The 17,179-nt window shown below is 43.1% G+C and overlaps 1 protein-coding gene and 1 long non-coding RNA gene across 6 annotated transcripts; one reads left to right on the plus strand and one right to left on the minus strand.

Moving 5' to 3' along the window:
• Nucleotides 1-469: 469 nt before the first annotated feature.
• On the minus strand, nt 470-16,915 carry LOC136429841 (troponin T, fast skeletal muscle-like). 5 transcript variants are annotated; one of them, XM_066419878.1, is made up of 9 exons: nt 16,781-16,910; nt 13,461-13,532; nt 11,694-11,986; nt 10,996-11,073; nt 6,846-6,956; nt 4,918-5,109; nt 3,919-3,962; nt 3,496-3,555; nt 470-1,999 (listed from the first exon to the last, which is right to left on the minus strand). In XM_066419878.1, exons 2-9 carry the CDS (start codon nt 13,519-13,521, stop codon nt 1,996-1,998), a joined length of 843 nt encoding a protein of 280 aa, XP_066275975.1. In that variant the 5' UTR covers nt 13,522-13,532; nt 16,781-16,910; the 3' UTR covers nt 470-1,995. The 5 variants fall into 5 exon arrangements, with proteins under 5 accessions (XP_066275975.1, XP_066275974.1, XP_066275973.1 ...); XM_066419877.1 differs by having other exon boundaries at nt 3,491-3,555; nt 16,781-16,909; XM_066419876.1 differs by lacking the exon at nt 6,846-6,956 and adding an exon at nt 6,637-6,747 and having other exon boundaries at nt 16,781-16,904.
• On the plus strand, nt 7,180-9,932 carry LOC136429842 (uncharacterized). Its single transcript, XR_010754816.1, has 3 exons — nt 7,180-8,502; nt 9,025-9,139; nt 9,312-9,932. It is a non-coding gene; the product is annotated as an uncharacterized lncRNA (long non-coding RNA).
• Nucleotides 16,916-17,179: the final 264 nt, after the last annotated feature.

Raw genomic sequence — 17,179 nt, forward strand, 5'->3', positions numbered from 1 at the left:
GTTTCATAGCATGATCCTCTAGAATTCTTATAGTTGTTTATCACAAATGAATAACTATCATGATTATTCCTTGTGTGAAAAGATAAGAGCTACTTTCTAAATCCTAGGATCTGGCCGAAGGATGTAGTGTAGAAGCGCTAGAAACATGATATTCAAAACTCTAATCTTTCTGCTTTTGACGAAAGCGTTTCGACGCTAAGCTTGAACGACTGTAGTTTTGAATTGCAACCTAGTCCTCCCTTTTTTTTCATGGTAGAGCACTTACTAATGAATCCACGTTGTCATGACTGTCAAAGCTTAGATATACACACATATCTGTATCGTTGCAGTTTAGCGACAAACTACATTTAAATTTGTCCTTAAATTGCAACGATACATGTATTTTTCAAGTCTTGCGCATATACGAGCGTGTGACACATCAGTGTGCGGGTGAATGTATGAACGACAAACTCCTCGGAACGACGACGGGTATAATCCCCAAATATTCTTACTTTATTTCGAACTTTCTCGTAACATTTTTCTTACTATTTGAGTCAATACCTTTGTTTCAGCTGTAAAATATCAACATATTCAGCTAATGTAAAGAAGGTGCAGGGTTCAAACGAATTCCCGCGAACTGTTTCCAAATTTCTCCGATTGCTTCTACCAGCGTCTTTCCTGGTTAGCACACCCCCGGCCGTCTTCCATTGGTTTTCGAGCAATTGTGGACAGGATAAATTAGGCTTGCCCCTGAAGCGTAGCCAAAATATCCCGAAACTTTCCGTCACATAACCCTGCACCTCCTTTAACCCTGCACCCCCCTAGATTAGTGTTACATGGTTTCGTCCAAGTAATTATTAAAGGCTATTGAATGTCAGATACTTCAGACCGTGGTGTATTTCCAATTTAGAAAATTTGGTAAAATGTTTCCTTTAAATATTCATGGGAAAAGGTACGAGTTTTTTTCCTTGTATCTTAGGGCCTTGATACCAATTAATTATTACATTCGTAAATCTTTTGGAGAAAGGGGCCTACATCACTTAAACGATGCATATGTTATCTATTTTCCCATTGGCCTCTGAATGTTGCCCACTCAATTATATTGTATACCTGGCCAATGAAACATTCCGTCGCGCAGTATGTTCTTTCTATAGAAAGTCAGCGCAATCTGTATATATAGCATTGGTTTTCGTTACAACAAAAAAGAAGCTGATATAAGCAAAGATTTGGTCTTTTTAGATTTTTTTTGGTTTTTATTTATTGTACAATGCAAATGTAACTCTTAATCACAGATTACGTAGTAGACTTGTTATTATTTGACAGCCCTAGTCTGAAATTCAAAGCTCCGGGTTACGATCTCAGATAACCGGCCAGTTGAATCTAAGAATAAAGGTGTTGCTTTTTTTTCATTTTTCTTTTATCTTTTTCAAAGCAAACGAACATATAAACAAAGAGTTTGATATTTTGTGGTCAGGACAGTAGTTGGGACGTCTCGCGGCAATATGGCCGCCAAAGTCGCACGCACAAATTTCAGATGGAAAAGAAATAGACACAGCAACAACATATGACCACGAGACGCCAGCAACTAGGAGCGTACTCGACTGAAACGCCACGAGCTTCTAACCTAAAAGCACGTGGCTTTCGTGAATGTTACTACGCACCCCAACAAACAAACAAACAAACAAACATACATGAAATAACAACGACACGACGCTCAATGTCATTTTTACATGCGTCCATTGACACGTGGACAAACAAGTGAGTTCTAATACATGAAAAACATCCAGAAATGTTATTCAGAAGTTTTGCAAGTTGTTCTTTGTCGAGTTCACGGTGACTTTACAGAGTATATGATAGTGTGTATCTCTTCCGGGACATTTTTGGCGAATACAGTAATCAAAACGTACATGAAGAAGTAAAGGAGACTAGCAGTTAGAGGGAGGGGGGCGATCCGGTGCAGGGCGGGACGGACAGCAAGGTAGCCAGGCGAGGAAATCAGTTCACAATCCACTTGGCTTAGCTGTAGAAAAGATACAGCAAAATACGACACATTATTATAAACAATTTTCCTATATCCCAAGCCCTCAATACCTCCCATATAATCGGAAAACCTCTCATTACGACGCCATGGAAGTTTACTTGTTTAGAAAGAAACTACTGTCTTAGCAGAATTCATAATGTCACTAGTTTTTGGTTACATACAAACGATGTTAGTCGGGAAACGTACAGAGAATTCTTGACAAATTTGTGGGTGTTTTGATTATTGACACAACGTAGTTAGTGATGCAGTGGTTGTGTTGTAGTATTTTTTGTTGTTACAAAGAGAGGTCTTCTACATAGGAGGAGGCTTGAGTCGATTCGTGCAGACTACAGGTGGACAGGTGCACAGTGTTACACTACGTTACCTTGGGGGAGTGTTCCTTGTGGGGGATAAAAGTGCATTTAGTTGAGAGTTCTGGGGACTACTACTACAGAAGAACAGGTTTAGGTACAGGGTCTGAAGATGTAGTGCCAAGGCCTGTGACTCTCGATCTCTGATTGGACAGGAATGGACCAACCACGGAGCACCATAATTGATAAACATGTAAATATCCGTGAATATTTTCATCAGGTTGGTAAGTCACTGAATAAACAGACTCTTTGTATACATATGTAAATACTTTGCGTTTGGGAACGCATCTATAAGCAGCGGCGACACCTTTGCTGCAGTGCAATGTCAGAATTGCCCTGAGGAAGGTGACAAATGGTCACCGAAACGTCGGTTGAATAAATCACTTGGTTGTGAACAAAGAGTCTTGTTATTCAACATGTAAATATCTTTTAAAATCAAAACTCCTGCGTCGGTTTGTTTCTTTATTTTTTAATTGCTTTTGAAATTCTGATTTGAAAATCGCAGTGGCACTACATCTTTATTAAAACAAGGCTGGAAAATGAGAAGTGGCGGAAAACAAAGTGTCCTCTTGGGGTACGATCAACCTGGTGCAACAGACAATACCATACATGCCATACAAAACCTATGGTTGTACTGGAATCACGAAGCAGCAAAGCGTCAACTGTGAAAATAGAAAAACATTCTTCAATCTATTGCTCTTCCTATTCGTTGATTGTCGACAAATATTCAACGAAAAATGTAGGTAAAAGCTGGTTCATCAAATTCTTGAAAAATGGTACGGGTATCATTACTGTTTTTGCTTCCCATACTAGGATTTGTGACATTGAAGTTCCGCGTTTTTGTTACTTGTTCGGTTGGAGCGGTGAAAGGGGGAGGTTTGAACATGTAAAACCGAGAAAAAAATGTATATTTCTTTCTTCCACAAAAGAAACTACTAACGTTACATGAAGCCATTATACTCTCTTCGTTCACCTATATTGTGGTGTTACTCAAGGAAAATTCAGCCATATACAAGCATTTGCCCCTTTTGACGACTTTCTTCCAAGATGGTGGAGTATTTTCCCAGAATGCACTGCAGGACGGCATGTAGCTTCCAGTTGTTGGGTAAGTGACACTTACCTTACTTCTTTGCGCCCCACTTGCCTCCGCTGACCTTGCCCCTGGACACTGCTCCAGGCTTGGAGCTATAGAAATAAAAAAAATTATAAAAATTAGTCTGAAGCTTTGCAACGAATGACACTCTACATTCAAGAGTTGTAAACGTTTGGAAAAAAGAAAATGAAAAATTGTGACATACTTTGTGGTTTAGTTTTATGGAAACGCTATCATCTACTAGCATAATCTAAACAGGGTGCATAATTCGGGTACCCTGTAAAGATACGTCCAAATAGATCTCCAACTCAACGTGGGGATGATGCACTAGATAGAGATCTCTCAAACATACTGTTTTTCAAAGTGGCGGATTTATGTAACATGCCGGATCTGTGTAATTCAGAAGATTGATATTAATGCACATAACATGGTCAATGTCTTGGAGATGTACTTACAACTTGCCCATGCTCTCGTTGACAGTTGTCCTGAGGCGTTCAACCTGTAAGAAAGGTACATCATCATCAATTGTCTTAGAACAACTGCGATTCACTACTACTTATTTACATGTAAGTATATAGGTATGCACACATGATATTCTATTTTCATGAGGCTGTATCAACACAACTATGACCCATGAATGCAAAATGTAATGTTCATTCAGACTAAACATGAATTTGGCAAAATTTGTCAATTTCTTATTCTGTTTACGGCTAATGTGACTAGCACTATGATCTACGTCCTCTGCCATATTGATCAAAACAAAGGTAATTAAGACTAATCTATGAACGACTTAACCATCGTGACGTGGCATTAAAGATTTGAAATATATGCATGAGCTTGCCTGACAGAAGAGCCAATGAGAACCTTCGAACCATGCCTATTAGTGTAACCTGCCAATCATCACCAAGGACAGTTATCACCACCCTCCCACCTATGTTTTGCGTAATAAGTTATTCTCATTTCTTAAATCAAGCAACGGATTATTATTACATCAGCTTGTCTGCCTGGCGTTCCACTGTGTATTGTATTGTTGCAATTTCGAATAAAGAATAAAGAATAAAGAACGGATTATAAGAGAATCGATGCTACCGACTGATTTGAATGTATCTTTAGATGCAACAGCCCCCACAATACAAAAGTAGGTACATATATAAAAGAGTGCTTTGTCATTGTCATCATTGTCAAGGTCGAGTTTGGGCCCCCTGGTATGTGACCTTGTTACTGCAGCAGAACTTTCGTTTTTTGTATCTTTTGACCTGGACCTGCTAAGGTCTTCATCTTTGGTGGCAGATAGCTTGTGATGTAATGAAGAAGTAGTGTAGGTTTGGGCCCCCTAGCAGCTTGCTCTGGAACTGCAGGGGCATCATTGTGAAAATCGTCTAAGGAGAATAACTGAACAAAGGAACGACGGGTGTCCATGAGTGCGAGAAAACAATAATGAAGATGTCACTTACGTCTTGGTTCTGCACCTTGACCTTGTCCTTGATGTCGTAGAGTGCCTCCTCGGAGTGCTGCAGTTTCTCGTGCAGCTCGTCGGCGTAGGATTCTGAGACGGCGTCGGAGCTGAACTTCCCGACACGCAGCTCGACGGTCTTGCGCTTCTTCTCGGCCGCCATGTCTCTCTTGCTTGGGCCCTTCTTCTCGAGCTATACAAAGGACGAGACCAAATACGAAAACGTCAAATCACGTCTGACAATCAGTTCCAGATCTCCTAGCAGCTTCAGGGTGCCCAGACTACTGCAGCAGCAGAACACCGCGGGCTTCTACTTAGAATCTCCTTACTTTCATGAAGTAGTTGGTAGGAAGTCGACTGTGGCTTTCTAACGGAAACTCAATTTGTTTCATTGCCATTTGGCAGCATAATATATGTAAGTCAAAATCTTGCATTCTGAGATTATATATCCTGCTATTATAATGATGAATGTCCATTTTGTCCCATATTACAATACTTGATATTTGCGTGATCAGTTCATAATTCAGTTATAGATATAGACGTCGACGTCAGTGGCAATAGACGGATTTGGGGCTATAAGCCACAGAAAGCCACAGAGTATATCGTTTCGAATTTTAGATAATTTTCTATCGTACCTACAGCATATATACGTTACGATCATATATCCATAATCCAAAATCCATTACGTCACAGAAGGAATACAAACACAGCATTCAAAACAAGCAGACAAGAATGCTCGAACAAGGAAGGGAGCAGCGTTGAATTGTTAGTAAAAACATGAACAAGTCCAGGAGGAAAGTAGCAGACAGTCGTCACTATCACTATCAGGTCAAAGAAACGAAGGTATACGTAGACAAAGCGCTATCAACAACAATACATTGAACGCGGTACCACTCAATGCTCTACGACAGATGCGAGTTCTATCATTCTAGAGCTAGACAAGTGCGCAGTTAGCGATGATATGCGAAGGAAAGCAATGAGCGCGAAGGTATAGGACGGAAAAAGAGGGAGGCTGCGTGGAAGTAGATTTATGGCAGCTTTGTGAAATGGGCAGGAAAATGTATATCTCGCGCGTGCTATGATGCGAAAACAATTGCAGACATTCTGGTGTTTTTTTTTTTAAAACGAGACAAATGCCTGAATGTGTATTGCTGATACCTTTTTTGTCTTTTGTTACCTTTCGATTTCAAATGATTTTTTTTTTCAAAGCTACAAATCTCCGAAAGTGGTAAATGGAAGCTCGTGTGCATGTATGCATCGCAGTGCCAGTGGCATAAAAACACACAAAAGGGAACATGACGTCATGGAAGAGAGGAAGTGATGGTGAATATGGCGGCATCGTGGAAGAACGCTGCGTGTCTAGTGGAGAAAGTCGGAAGAAAAAGTAGAAGAAGGCGATGACGGAAGCCGTGCAGGAAAGGAGAGGGTTTGAGGAGAGAACAGCACACACCGCACCACTCGAAAGCGAGCACACTATATCTGTACGGGTCACTCGGCTACCATAATCCCGATCTCATTACGAAACAAGTCCATTCTTAATTTATATCGGGTTTTTTTACAAACCCCTTTCAAGCATTGTCAATCACTCTGCCAAACATGTTGTCAAATATAAATCATGCATCAGTTTTTGAAGGTCAAATAGGCGAGTTTTTTGTCGTAGTTCTCGTGCGCATGCGCCGTGACCCGGTCAGACGTGCGTGTGGGGGGTATGTTTGCCTACAGTTCTCAGGTAGCCGCCCATGTGCATGTTGACGTTGCCGAGTCTCTTCTTCCGTTCGTCCAATTCGCGCCTCCTCTTCTCCTCTGCTTCCTTCTGTTCACGCATGCGACGCTGTTTGGTGGACGGGGCGGGGGGACAGGGAGAGAGAGACAAAAAACATGACAAAGATTATTTCTTTGGAAACATAAACAACGTTAGCCCGGGCTTACAGTTCTGAGATAGCCGCCCAGTTGCTGGTTGGTGTTGCCGAGTCTTTTCTTGCGATCGTCGAGCATCCTCCTTCTCTGCTCCTCCTGTTCCCGCTGCGTTTTCAGCTTTTGCTAAAATGTGACACAACAGAGGAATTTGACGCCGCGTTGCCTGAGCCATGGTGTCTCCTCAGTCCGGTTAAGTCTGGTTTTGACTAGCTCTTGGATTGAGTATCAGAGTAAGTAGGAAGGTCTCGATCGATTCCATTACACCCGTGTTTTTCCCCATGCAAAGCAATCCTCATTTGACAACAGGCGAAGACATCTTTAACCAGGAAAATATACTGACACTGCACGAAACGGCCACGTATCCTGACGGATCCGACGTATCCGGAATCGGGCCTCATGGCGTTTCCGAGCGAATCCGGAAAAATCCCAGTTCACTGCTCGGATACTGAGGTGCCCGCAGATCCAACCAATTCCGACGCCGTATTCTTCTGGATTCGTGATGCGCCTCGGATACCCGAAGATATTTGCGCGGATCCCTCGTTTTTTTGATATTTGGAATGTTCGGATTGTTTGTATGTCGGTAGTTGCTTCGGATCCTGACGAATAAATACACACGGCACGGCATGATCTCATTTCCTGACGAATCCAGCAGATCCGGAATTGCGCATCATAGCAGATACGGAACGTTTCCGATTGGGTCCGATGCACCTCAGATCAGACAATTCCGGCGCCGTATACGTCTGGATCCTTCATACGTTTCGGGTACAGATACGGAACGTTTCCGAGCAAATTCAGACAATTACCAGGTACACCTCAGATCCGGCAATTCCGACGCCGTATACGTCTGGATCCGTGATGCGCGTCGGATACCTGAGGATATTTGCGCGGATCCTTCGTTTCTAGATATTTGTCAATATGGCAGAGATGTTCGGATTGTTTGTCGGTAGTTGCTTCGGATCCTGACCAACAAATACACACTGCACGGCACGCGGCATGATATCAGATCCTGACGAATCCAACAGATCCGGAATTGCGCATCATAGCAGATACGGAACGTTTCCGATTGGATCCGATGCACCTCAGATCCGACAATTCCCGCGCCGTATACGTCTGGATCCTTCATATGTTTCGGGTACAGATACGGAACGTTTCCGAGCAAATTCGGACAAATACCAGGAACACCTCAGATCCAGCAATTCTGATGCCGTATACGTCTGGATACGTTTCGGGTACAGATACAATATCTACTCGGATCTTTCATTTTTTTTTTATGTATTTGCCAATATGTTAGAAGTTCAGATTTGCCAATATGTTAGAAGTCATGAGCTGTCTCGGATCCTGACGTGTACGGAACACGGATTCGTGTCGGTTATCCAAATTACCCACAAGACACTTCTGGGCGCGACAAACGTTAACGGTTTTCTTTCGGTTAACAGCACAGACAAGAACGGCGTTTCATCACCTTCTGTGCTTAACATGGCATCGCCAGAGTCTACCATGGTCGACCAGTGATTATTGAGTGGCTTGAGAGTCGAAGGGAATTCGGTGTAAACTCAAACGCACGGAATTGCGACGTTGTCTTCTTCGTGCATGCAATATTCGTCGCCCCCCTCCCCCCTTGTAAACGCTGGTAGGGAGTTGATTCATCATTTTGAGGGACTGCCCTTTGGTAAGTACAAATTGAAAAATTCCCGTTTCTAACTAGTTTTGACGTCAGTTATCCTCCTATTGTGGCTTGACATATCATCGCATTCGCATGACCATAAGAATTCTCCAGCCGACCTGCCCTTTTACGGCGTTAGGATCTAGGAAATTTAAAATTTCAATTTGTTCATTCTTGCCAATGGTCAGCAGACATGTGTGTCTGGTTAACGTTTCAGATACAAAACAGCAAGCAGTGGAGGGAAAGATAATTAAAGATATGGAAGGGAAGAAAATGTCATAAGTATTTGTCCCACAAAGATCCCACAGTTTGTGGATAGTGAACTAGAACTTATAAGGAGGCAGTAGTGTGCCTCAGTGATTATTTCATTCAGTTATAGCTGTGCATGTTTGATCAATATCATATTCAAGTTATAGATGTAAGTTTTACGTAGTCAATTCAACGATGCCCAGATTCATTTTTTTACACATGCGAGTATGTGATATGTTTAATTTTTGTCATTGTTTCCATTTATATATATATATCCAGTACAGCATCGGCAGATACTTCCTTCACAAATGCAGCACATATTGTGAGGACCTTGGCTGGGAACAAAGCAATCAACTGTCAGATGCTCAGCTGCTGAGTACCTCAGGCTCCTTTGGTAAGTCCATCATCGGTACACTTCAATGTTAGCTGAGAGAGGCATGATGGATATTCATTGTCCCGTGTTTTTTGTAGCTGCTGTGATGAAACGAAGCCAATGTCAAAATCATGTGACATGTTCCTTAAATACGTGAATTGATATTTATTCATCATTTGGTTTTATCATATAGGAACTGGTTCATCACAAGATGGACTCCAAGCTGAGTCCAACATGCAGATACAGAAGAAATCAGCCTTGCCTGTCCCTTACCAAGAGTGCATGGAAGAAGTGAACTCAGATGTAGTCAGAGAATGGGGAGAGGACGATTATACACATGCAGTTCCACGGCATATGCTACTTACGTTTAAAATGTGGCGTGTCATCATGGGAGTTCTTCAGACAGTATAATGTTACTTTCTATTTTCAACCTCTGTATTTGAAATAATTGTATCTGATGGCTTTTAGACGAAGAGCTGGCCACAAATAAGGCTTTAATTACTTTAGTGGAATATTTAGAACATGTAGATAATTTTGGTCCAAGGGCACTATACAGTAGTAAATATTACCACAATGTTGTGATGGTGTTAATTGTAATACATTTCATAATTTTTCAGAACATTGTGCTTGCACAACCCCAATTTACCGACATTAACCTGCATATGCAGTGGTGCTTTGAGTATGTGGATGTCCCTCAGCCTGTCTCAAATGAAATGGATCATTTAGCCACATAGTACTTCCGTATTGTATTGTATTTGATAGTTTTTGAACTTAGAAATACATTATGTTGAGATATGAAATGATACATATGTTACATACAGGCTTTCCCAAACTTCCTGTCATTCAAAATGATGTTTTGGGTATAGTTAAATTAGGAATGCAAGCACTTAGTCGGATCTGTTACGGATTCGTTGTTGGGTCCACCTGTATCCGTCAGTATTCACCATTTTCTTCAAAATACAGAAAAATCCCTGTACGCATCCGTCAGGATCTGTGGCATTTCCGTACAGTGTACGGCTCCGTATTCGTCGAAAATCCCTTACTTTCAGATTCTTCAGGAAATATTCCATATACCGGTGCGGAAATAGTCGGATACGTTACACGAATCCGCATGTATCCGTCAGTATCCGCCAAAAATACAGAAAAATTCCTGTTCGTATCCGTCAGGATCGGTGGCATTTCCGTACAGTGTACGGCTCCGTATTCGTCGAAAATCCCTTACTTTCGGATTCTTCAGGAAATATTCCATATACCGGTGCGGAAATAGTCGGATACGTTACACGAATCCGCATGTATCCGTCAGTATCCGCCAAAAATACAGAAAAATTCCTGTTCGTATCCGTCAGGATCGGTGGCATTTCCGTACAGTGTACGGCTCCGTATTCGTCGAAAATCCCTTACTTTCGGATTCTTCAGGAAATATTCCATATACCGGTGCGGAAATAGTCGGATACCTTACACGAATCCGCATGTATCCGTCAGTATCCGTCAGTATCCGACAAAAATACAGAAAAATCCCGGTACGTATACGCCGGGAAACGAGGCCATTTCGTGCAGTGTGAGGTTTTCTCATATGGTCAACATTTACTATATGTAGAACACAATGACTTTACCGTTTTGTACAGCACGCACAAATGAGACAACGAATGCTGCAATTGTCTGTAAGTCGAAGCAATGTTTTCCTCCTTTTATTCTGATGCTGAAAATTTCATGTAAGTCAAAATGTTCATGACATTTTACACTACAAATTTCAAATGGCGTTGAAGTCAGCTTAGCTATACTTACTGTTGAATACGGAATATTTCGAACGTACGACCTCTACAGGAAATGTCAAGTGTGTCTTGGAGTCGCCAGGGGGCGCTCGTGAGTAACCTTACCTTCTCAGCCTCGATACGCTCCTTCTCCTGCTGTTTCCTCAGTTCTTCCTTCTCTGCCATCTCCGCCTTGCGCTGTTCCTGTGAGAAAACAAGGAGCGAACGACATGTTTTAATTTCCCTCTCATGATTTTGCAACAGATGTGTCGTATCATCCGATCAGTTGCTCTGTCATGCAGCACACAAACCCACAAGAACATATGGCCAATCATTACCTCAATCCCTGCTTTCTTCCATTTCGTCGCCATCATTATCTCCGAGACCCCTAGTATCTCTATCTCTATCAGTTGTTCGATATGTATACATGGGTGGTTATATATATACCAGGGCATAATCACTGATTCCCTTACAGTCAGAACATAGATTCCTGTCACGTTAGACCGAGTTATAAATGGGAGACAACCTGAACACATTCCTAGCACCCTGATCTCGACAAACTCCGATGCTGCAAACTCTTTATATACTCTGACGTGTATGTATATAACTTCTCACACCTAGGCCCTTCACAACGTGGTTAAGACGATCTATCTTTGGCCAAGCTTTCATCGTGGCAGAGGGATCTCTCTGCCGCCTGGGTAATATGTTGAACCCGATGCTTCCTTCACTACTACTGGCGGTGGAAAGCCCCTTCTGTCCCGAAGAGAGCCCTGCCAAACCACGCTAGACTGAATGTCAGGATATATACAACACCGCCTACTCACCCTCAGCTGGCGCATCTCCTCCAGCTCGGCATCTTCCTTGGTCCTCTTCTCGAACCATTTGTCTATGAGGGACTCCAGCTCCAGCTGATCTTTGTCTTTGCGCTTGGCGGCGATGGCACCAAGGTCGACCTTCTCTCCCGTGGGGATCTTGGGGGCTGCCGGGGGCGGTGGCTTGGGCTTGGGGGCCTCGGGCTCGGGAGCAACCTCAGCCACTTCCTCCTCAACCTCCTCCTCAACCGCCTCCTCTTCGTAATCCGACATGGCTGCTTCTTCTTCTACTTCGGCAGGTGCCTCTGTAAAGCCAACGGTTGAAGGTAAGTTGTGAGCATGACAAACGGAGATATAAGAAAGAGAACATCATTTTCCCTCAGATGAAGAGAGCGGGATCAAAACTGAAAAATAGCAAAAGTTTATATTGAATGTTTGATTAATAAAACATGTCCGAGTAAAGAATCCTGCGCATTTCTGATCTGAAGCCTGGTACAGGGTGTACGGTTTCAGGGGAAGGGGGTTGGTTAAGGGGGTTTGTAGAGGGACTTGAACATGTTCGACGGACATTTCCGTCAGTGTGTAAAGGGTACGTGAACATGTACGGACATTCACATGATGGTGTAAAGAGAACATGAACATGAACGGGCATTTCCGTTATTGTGTGAAGGGAACATGAACATGTACGGGAATTTCCATCATTGTTTAAAGGGAACATGAACAAGTACGGACATTTACATGATCGTGTGAAGGGAAGACGACAGAAGCATGGAACACAGAGTAACACAGACTGGGAGGGTCGGAAGATGAAAAGATTTAGTTAGCAGCCCTCTACCCTCTAGCAGGCTCTTCATAGTGGTAAAACGTAGCCTCGACTACACCAATCAAGTTGTGTGTTAGCAGAATTCATGTTTGTCCTGACAACAAATGTTGTGGTCCTCTGGTGGTTGTAGGGTCTTGTCCTTTTTGGTGACGCCTCAGGGGCGGAGGCATTTTTGAAGGTGTGAACAAAAGGTGAAAAGATCGGGTGTAGAAAAAAGAGGCAGTCCCGTGATGAAGAAGAAGAAAAAAAGTGACAGTGGATCACCCAAGAAAGAGGAGTGGACAGTGATGCAGAGCACAGCAAGTACTTCCGTCAGGCATTACAGTAGCAGGCATGTACAACACTGCCAACAATGTCATGGAATATCAAGAAAGGAAAATTTGGTGTCGGTCCACGTATGGAAAAGATTTGGTTGCAAAATCTTTTCTACCGTATGACATCATTAGCAGTGCGGTAGATACAAAGTTGTGCGGGTGTCGTGTGAGGTAAACGGTTTCCTTGGAGACGCATGCACATCCACAATTTTGGCTTCACCTGGCCGAGAGGCATACCACGTCAAGGAGGACCGCTAGCCCCTGTGACACACCACACCGCTTCGCTTCTAAGTCAATCGTCATGCGCTTTCTAAACCGTCCAGTCAACAGCCACTGTCCTTTGCTCTGATTCTCACACTATGGTTTTACGACTCGTATCTGCTAGGAAATTTTGTTCAATGATCAGAATTTGTGTATTTTGACAATGAATAATAAATTTTTCTGTTCCAGAAAAAAAGTGGTTAGAAAATTATTCTAACCACTTTTCGTATTGGAAATGAGTTAATGTCAATGGACGAGACAAAATCAATATGGTAACCGTTGATTGAAAAATAAGCCAATCAGTCTTGTGAGCCAATCAGAAGTGAGAAGAGTGGCTGTGGACGACGCTACGTCATTAGCACGCGGATGGATCCACTGTACCCTCCTCCTCCTCCTCTGGCGCAGCCTCCTCTACCTCTACCTCTTCTTCTACGTCGGACATATCTGCAGCTCCTGGGAAATAACGGATAACACAGATGGACTGGTGAAACGCTGGGCTTCAGACACAGCGCACATGGACATGGCAATGAAGTGGTGAATCTTGTGATTATCAACTGGTGAAAATGGTATATTTCTTCAATCGACTGGGGCGAGTACTGTGTTGCTGCCGTTTTCCCCGATGAAAACGCCGATGGGAGACCCAAAACCCAAAAACAGAACCACACAGGAAAATACGACATGTCAAAGGATTTATGTTGCTTCATCTCTTCCTCGTTCTCATTTCGACAAGTCCTTGCATCGTTTCCGTAATGAAATCCTTGTTTCGGGGATGCAGCAGCGTATAAGTGGAACGCAGTTTTAAAGACTCTGATGCCAAAGGAACGATAGAAACACGAGTTACAGAGGATGATTTTCATGATGTTTCATCAACGATGTGGGCGTTCTCTCAAAGTCCTGACGGTATCAAAGAGACGGAAATACATTACAGTTGGTTGCTTGCGGTTTCTAAACAAGTCGCAAGGTGACGTCCGTGAGCAAGGCTGAACAGAGCATTCCGTCCCCAAGGATCGATAACACACAGTATCTGCAACCAATTCGTCAGGACGGTCGACAAATAAAGACGTCCGTCGCACGACGTTCAGCGCGCCGTTTGGTTACTCCGCACTGTTTGTAGTCCTCTATTTGCCGCTAGCATTTCTCGCCTCCGTGCTAAGTTTGCGGTCTTGCCGATGGTCGCTTGTTGGAGCACACACGCATTCATGCCCGTCAGATGTTCATGTACGTAATCCATGCACAAATCCTCAGTATGACAAAATCACTGGCCATGCTGTAGGCCTGGTAGAGGCCACAAAATTACACGAATTATCAGACGGTTTTGGATTCTCTGGAAATTCCACTGTACGCGAGTCACATTTAGACAATATCTATCGTCCCAAAAGACTGATATACTGTGTGACTAATCGCAAAAAGTACAATGGGTCGAATAGCTGTACTTGGAATAGTCTACTTCCTAAGAGGACGTTCTCCAGAAAAAGGATTTGTATGGCTACATTATTGTGGTGTTAAACTGTAATTGAGTACTATATAAACAAGCGATTTTAGTAACTCACGAGGAAGGAAGGGGGGGAGTCGGAAAACGTAACGACCCCCCTTCCAATATCTGCGCCCGATATTTTTCAGTCTTTGATAAAAACATTAGCTCATAAGCTATAATAGTTTGACTCCGATGTTATTCAATAACCGGTGGTGTTGTATCAAGAGAAAAACCCAAAGATAGTTTACTGTGTAGACAAAAATTAGGAGGGGGAGGGGGGGTGTCAAACTGACACTAACTGGGTTTGAACAGGTGCTGCAATCAGTCGGAACGGAAAATGATATCAATGGACACTGATTCAAAAATGGCTATACAGTCCAACTACCCCCCTCCCCCTTCTTTTTATTGAACCATTGCAAACAGCCTGCGGATTAGAGAGTAAACCTTCTCACGTCTTCTACAAGTAAATACCGACATGCGAAACGCACATCCGTATATGGCCCCACGCCAAATGCACGGTAACTGTACAGAATTAGTGCCCTGATACCGTCTACCCTCAAGGCTTTAGACTTGATAAGAACCCCATACTGACTGTCATTTTGTTGTGGGGGATTTTATAGCAGAAATAAAAGTACCTTATCGGACAAAATAGTAGAAATAAGATAAGGGTCCAAAGTAAGCAATCTGAAATATTTGTTTTGGCTGAAAACGCTGATATCGCGATGAGCTGTGACAGTGGGTGATTTCAAAATATTGATATATGCGGTATTCACTGTCATATTTGCATGCGATTATCCTAAACAAAATGCAGTATAAAACTGTGCAAAATCTAAGTAATAGATATTCTGTTGTCCAGTTGAAAGAATGAGCGTCGTTTTGACAGGATGATGACGTTTTGAAACGTTCCGTCGCTATATCTGCTGTCCTCGGGATATTTTGTGGGACGTTGTAACCCGACCCCCCCTTGCCCGAGAGGCAATACGCCCAGGACCCGCGCGGCTATTTTAGTAGCAGTCAACCCGAAATTGCCGGGATCGCCTTTTTTGGTCAACAGAAACCCGTCGGTTTCGGATGTACACCAAACTGGAATAAACATATCTCGGACACCGCACAAACCGTAATTACTATACAAACTCTACCCCGCGATCTCACAAACATTTAGGTTCGTGCAAAACGACAACGTTAGTAGCTGAACTGAAGGTCGGGTTGTCTTTTTCGGGAGGAGATATAAAGTTTCAAGCTTCGTCCTGCCGTCATCGCATTTCGCACATACTGCAGATGTCCCGGATGTCTCCCCAGACTTTCTATTTTTGAGATGGACGGCTGTAGATTACGGGGAAGACGTTTGGCCACAAAAACACTGACATTTTGCCAAGAAATCCCCCAACACTGTCCCTAGCACAGCCGTATTCTGTGTGAACAGACCAAGCTTGGTGCAAATGTGACACATTCTTACACTGAAATAAGGGGAAGGGGGACACGGGGGCAACGGAGAAGGGAAGAGAACACAACCTCGACGCGTTTTGAACGATATAACAACATTTCATACCAAATCAAGTTGCAGCGATCTCTCAAAAACTGTCTTAAAATTAGGAAGGGATAATGAACACATCAAGGGTATATACCTCCTTCAACATGATGACATAAAAATGTGTAATTCAAACCGTAGGTTACACCGGGTCACTTGTTTTTAGTACCAAACCCTGGGTTCTATTGTTGAGGTTACTCTAAGAATGCATTGTAGTGCATAAAAACGAAGGCTGACTTTCAGATAAGAATCTATTGTCTCGCTAAGATGACGGTGCCTCTCTACCTTGAGGGTTACATTTAGTGATATCGTATCTACAACACAATAGTTATCATTGGAAACAATTGCAAGTATGCGTAGCTCTTTGCTTTGTATACATATTTCTAACAATTACATGGAAGTTATTCAAGTCTCCGAAATCTTCGAGCTTTATCTTCCAATGCGTTGTTGCAAAAGCTTTTCGCTTTTGCCTGAATTTTTCAAACAAGCGTCTTTACAATTCAAACTCCATCGGACAATTTTGCCTGTTAAATTAACCCCCAGCTCTTACACACTCTTATACACTACAAACCGAGCCATATCTGTAGTTCAGAAAGAAACCCTTTAACAGAAAAAGGGAACCACATCACCTTATGCAGCAACGCACACGAAAAAGGATGGTCCAGCTGAAAAAGGGAAGACAGTTGTGGGGCGGCTTACCTTAATGGCCGGACGGTCGGGAAAATGCCACACTGTTAGAGAGAGAGAGGGAGTGAGACCTGTGACGTTTTTGGTCACCCTGTTCCAAGCTTGGTCTGACTGCAAGGCAGAGGACTGCGCGGAATGTACCCCATTTACATAATGCCATCGCTGACATTAGCATACTATAATCGTATACGAGGCGAATAGCACACATAGCTCGCTCTGCCCGGGGGACAGGCGGCGGTGTTAGGTTACCCCCTGCCCGCCCGCCCATTGGTGCGCGCCCGGCCCCGCGGATCGGAATAGCACATACCCGGAGAGTAGGATGATGGGATATATATGGGTCAGTTCAGCGATCGCTAGCAGAGATTAGATTACCCAGGGGTCCTTGTTCACGCCCAGGAAATAGCATAGCCA

This window comes from Branchiostoma lanceolatum, chromosome 3 (genome assembly GCF_035083965.1).
Source record: "Branchiostoma lanceolatum isolate klBraLanc5 chromosome 3, klBraLanc5.hap2, whole genome shotgun sequence".
In the NCBI taxonomy this organism is placed as follows: domain Eukaryota; kingdom Metazoa; phylum Chordata; class Leptocardii; order Amphioxiformes; family Branchiostomatidae; genus Branchiostoma; species Branchiostoma lanceolatum.

What these genes read in the sequence shown, in the direction of transcription:
- LOC136429841 (XM_066419878.1), bottom strand. Translation starts at nt 13,521, where the DNA reads ATGTCCGACGTAGAAGAAGAGGTAGAGGTAGAGGAGGCTGCGCCAGAG. An exon ending in AGCGTATCGAGGCTGAGAAG is followed by an intron (nt 6,957 to 10,995) that starts GTAAGGTTACTC and finishes GTCACATTTTAG; the next exon opens with CAAAAGCTGAAAACGCAGCG. An exon ending in TGGGCGGCTATCTCAGAACT is followed by an intron (nt 5,110 to 6,845) that starts GTAAGCCCGGGC and finishes TCCTTTGTATAG; the next exon opens with CTCGAGAAGAAGGGCCCAAG.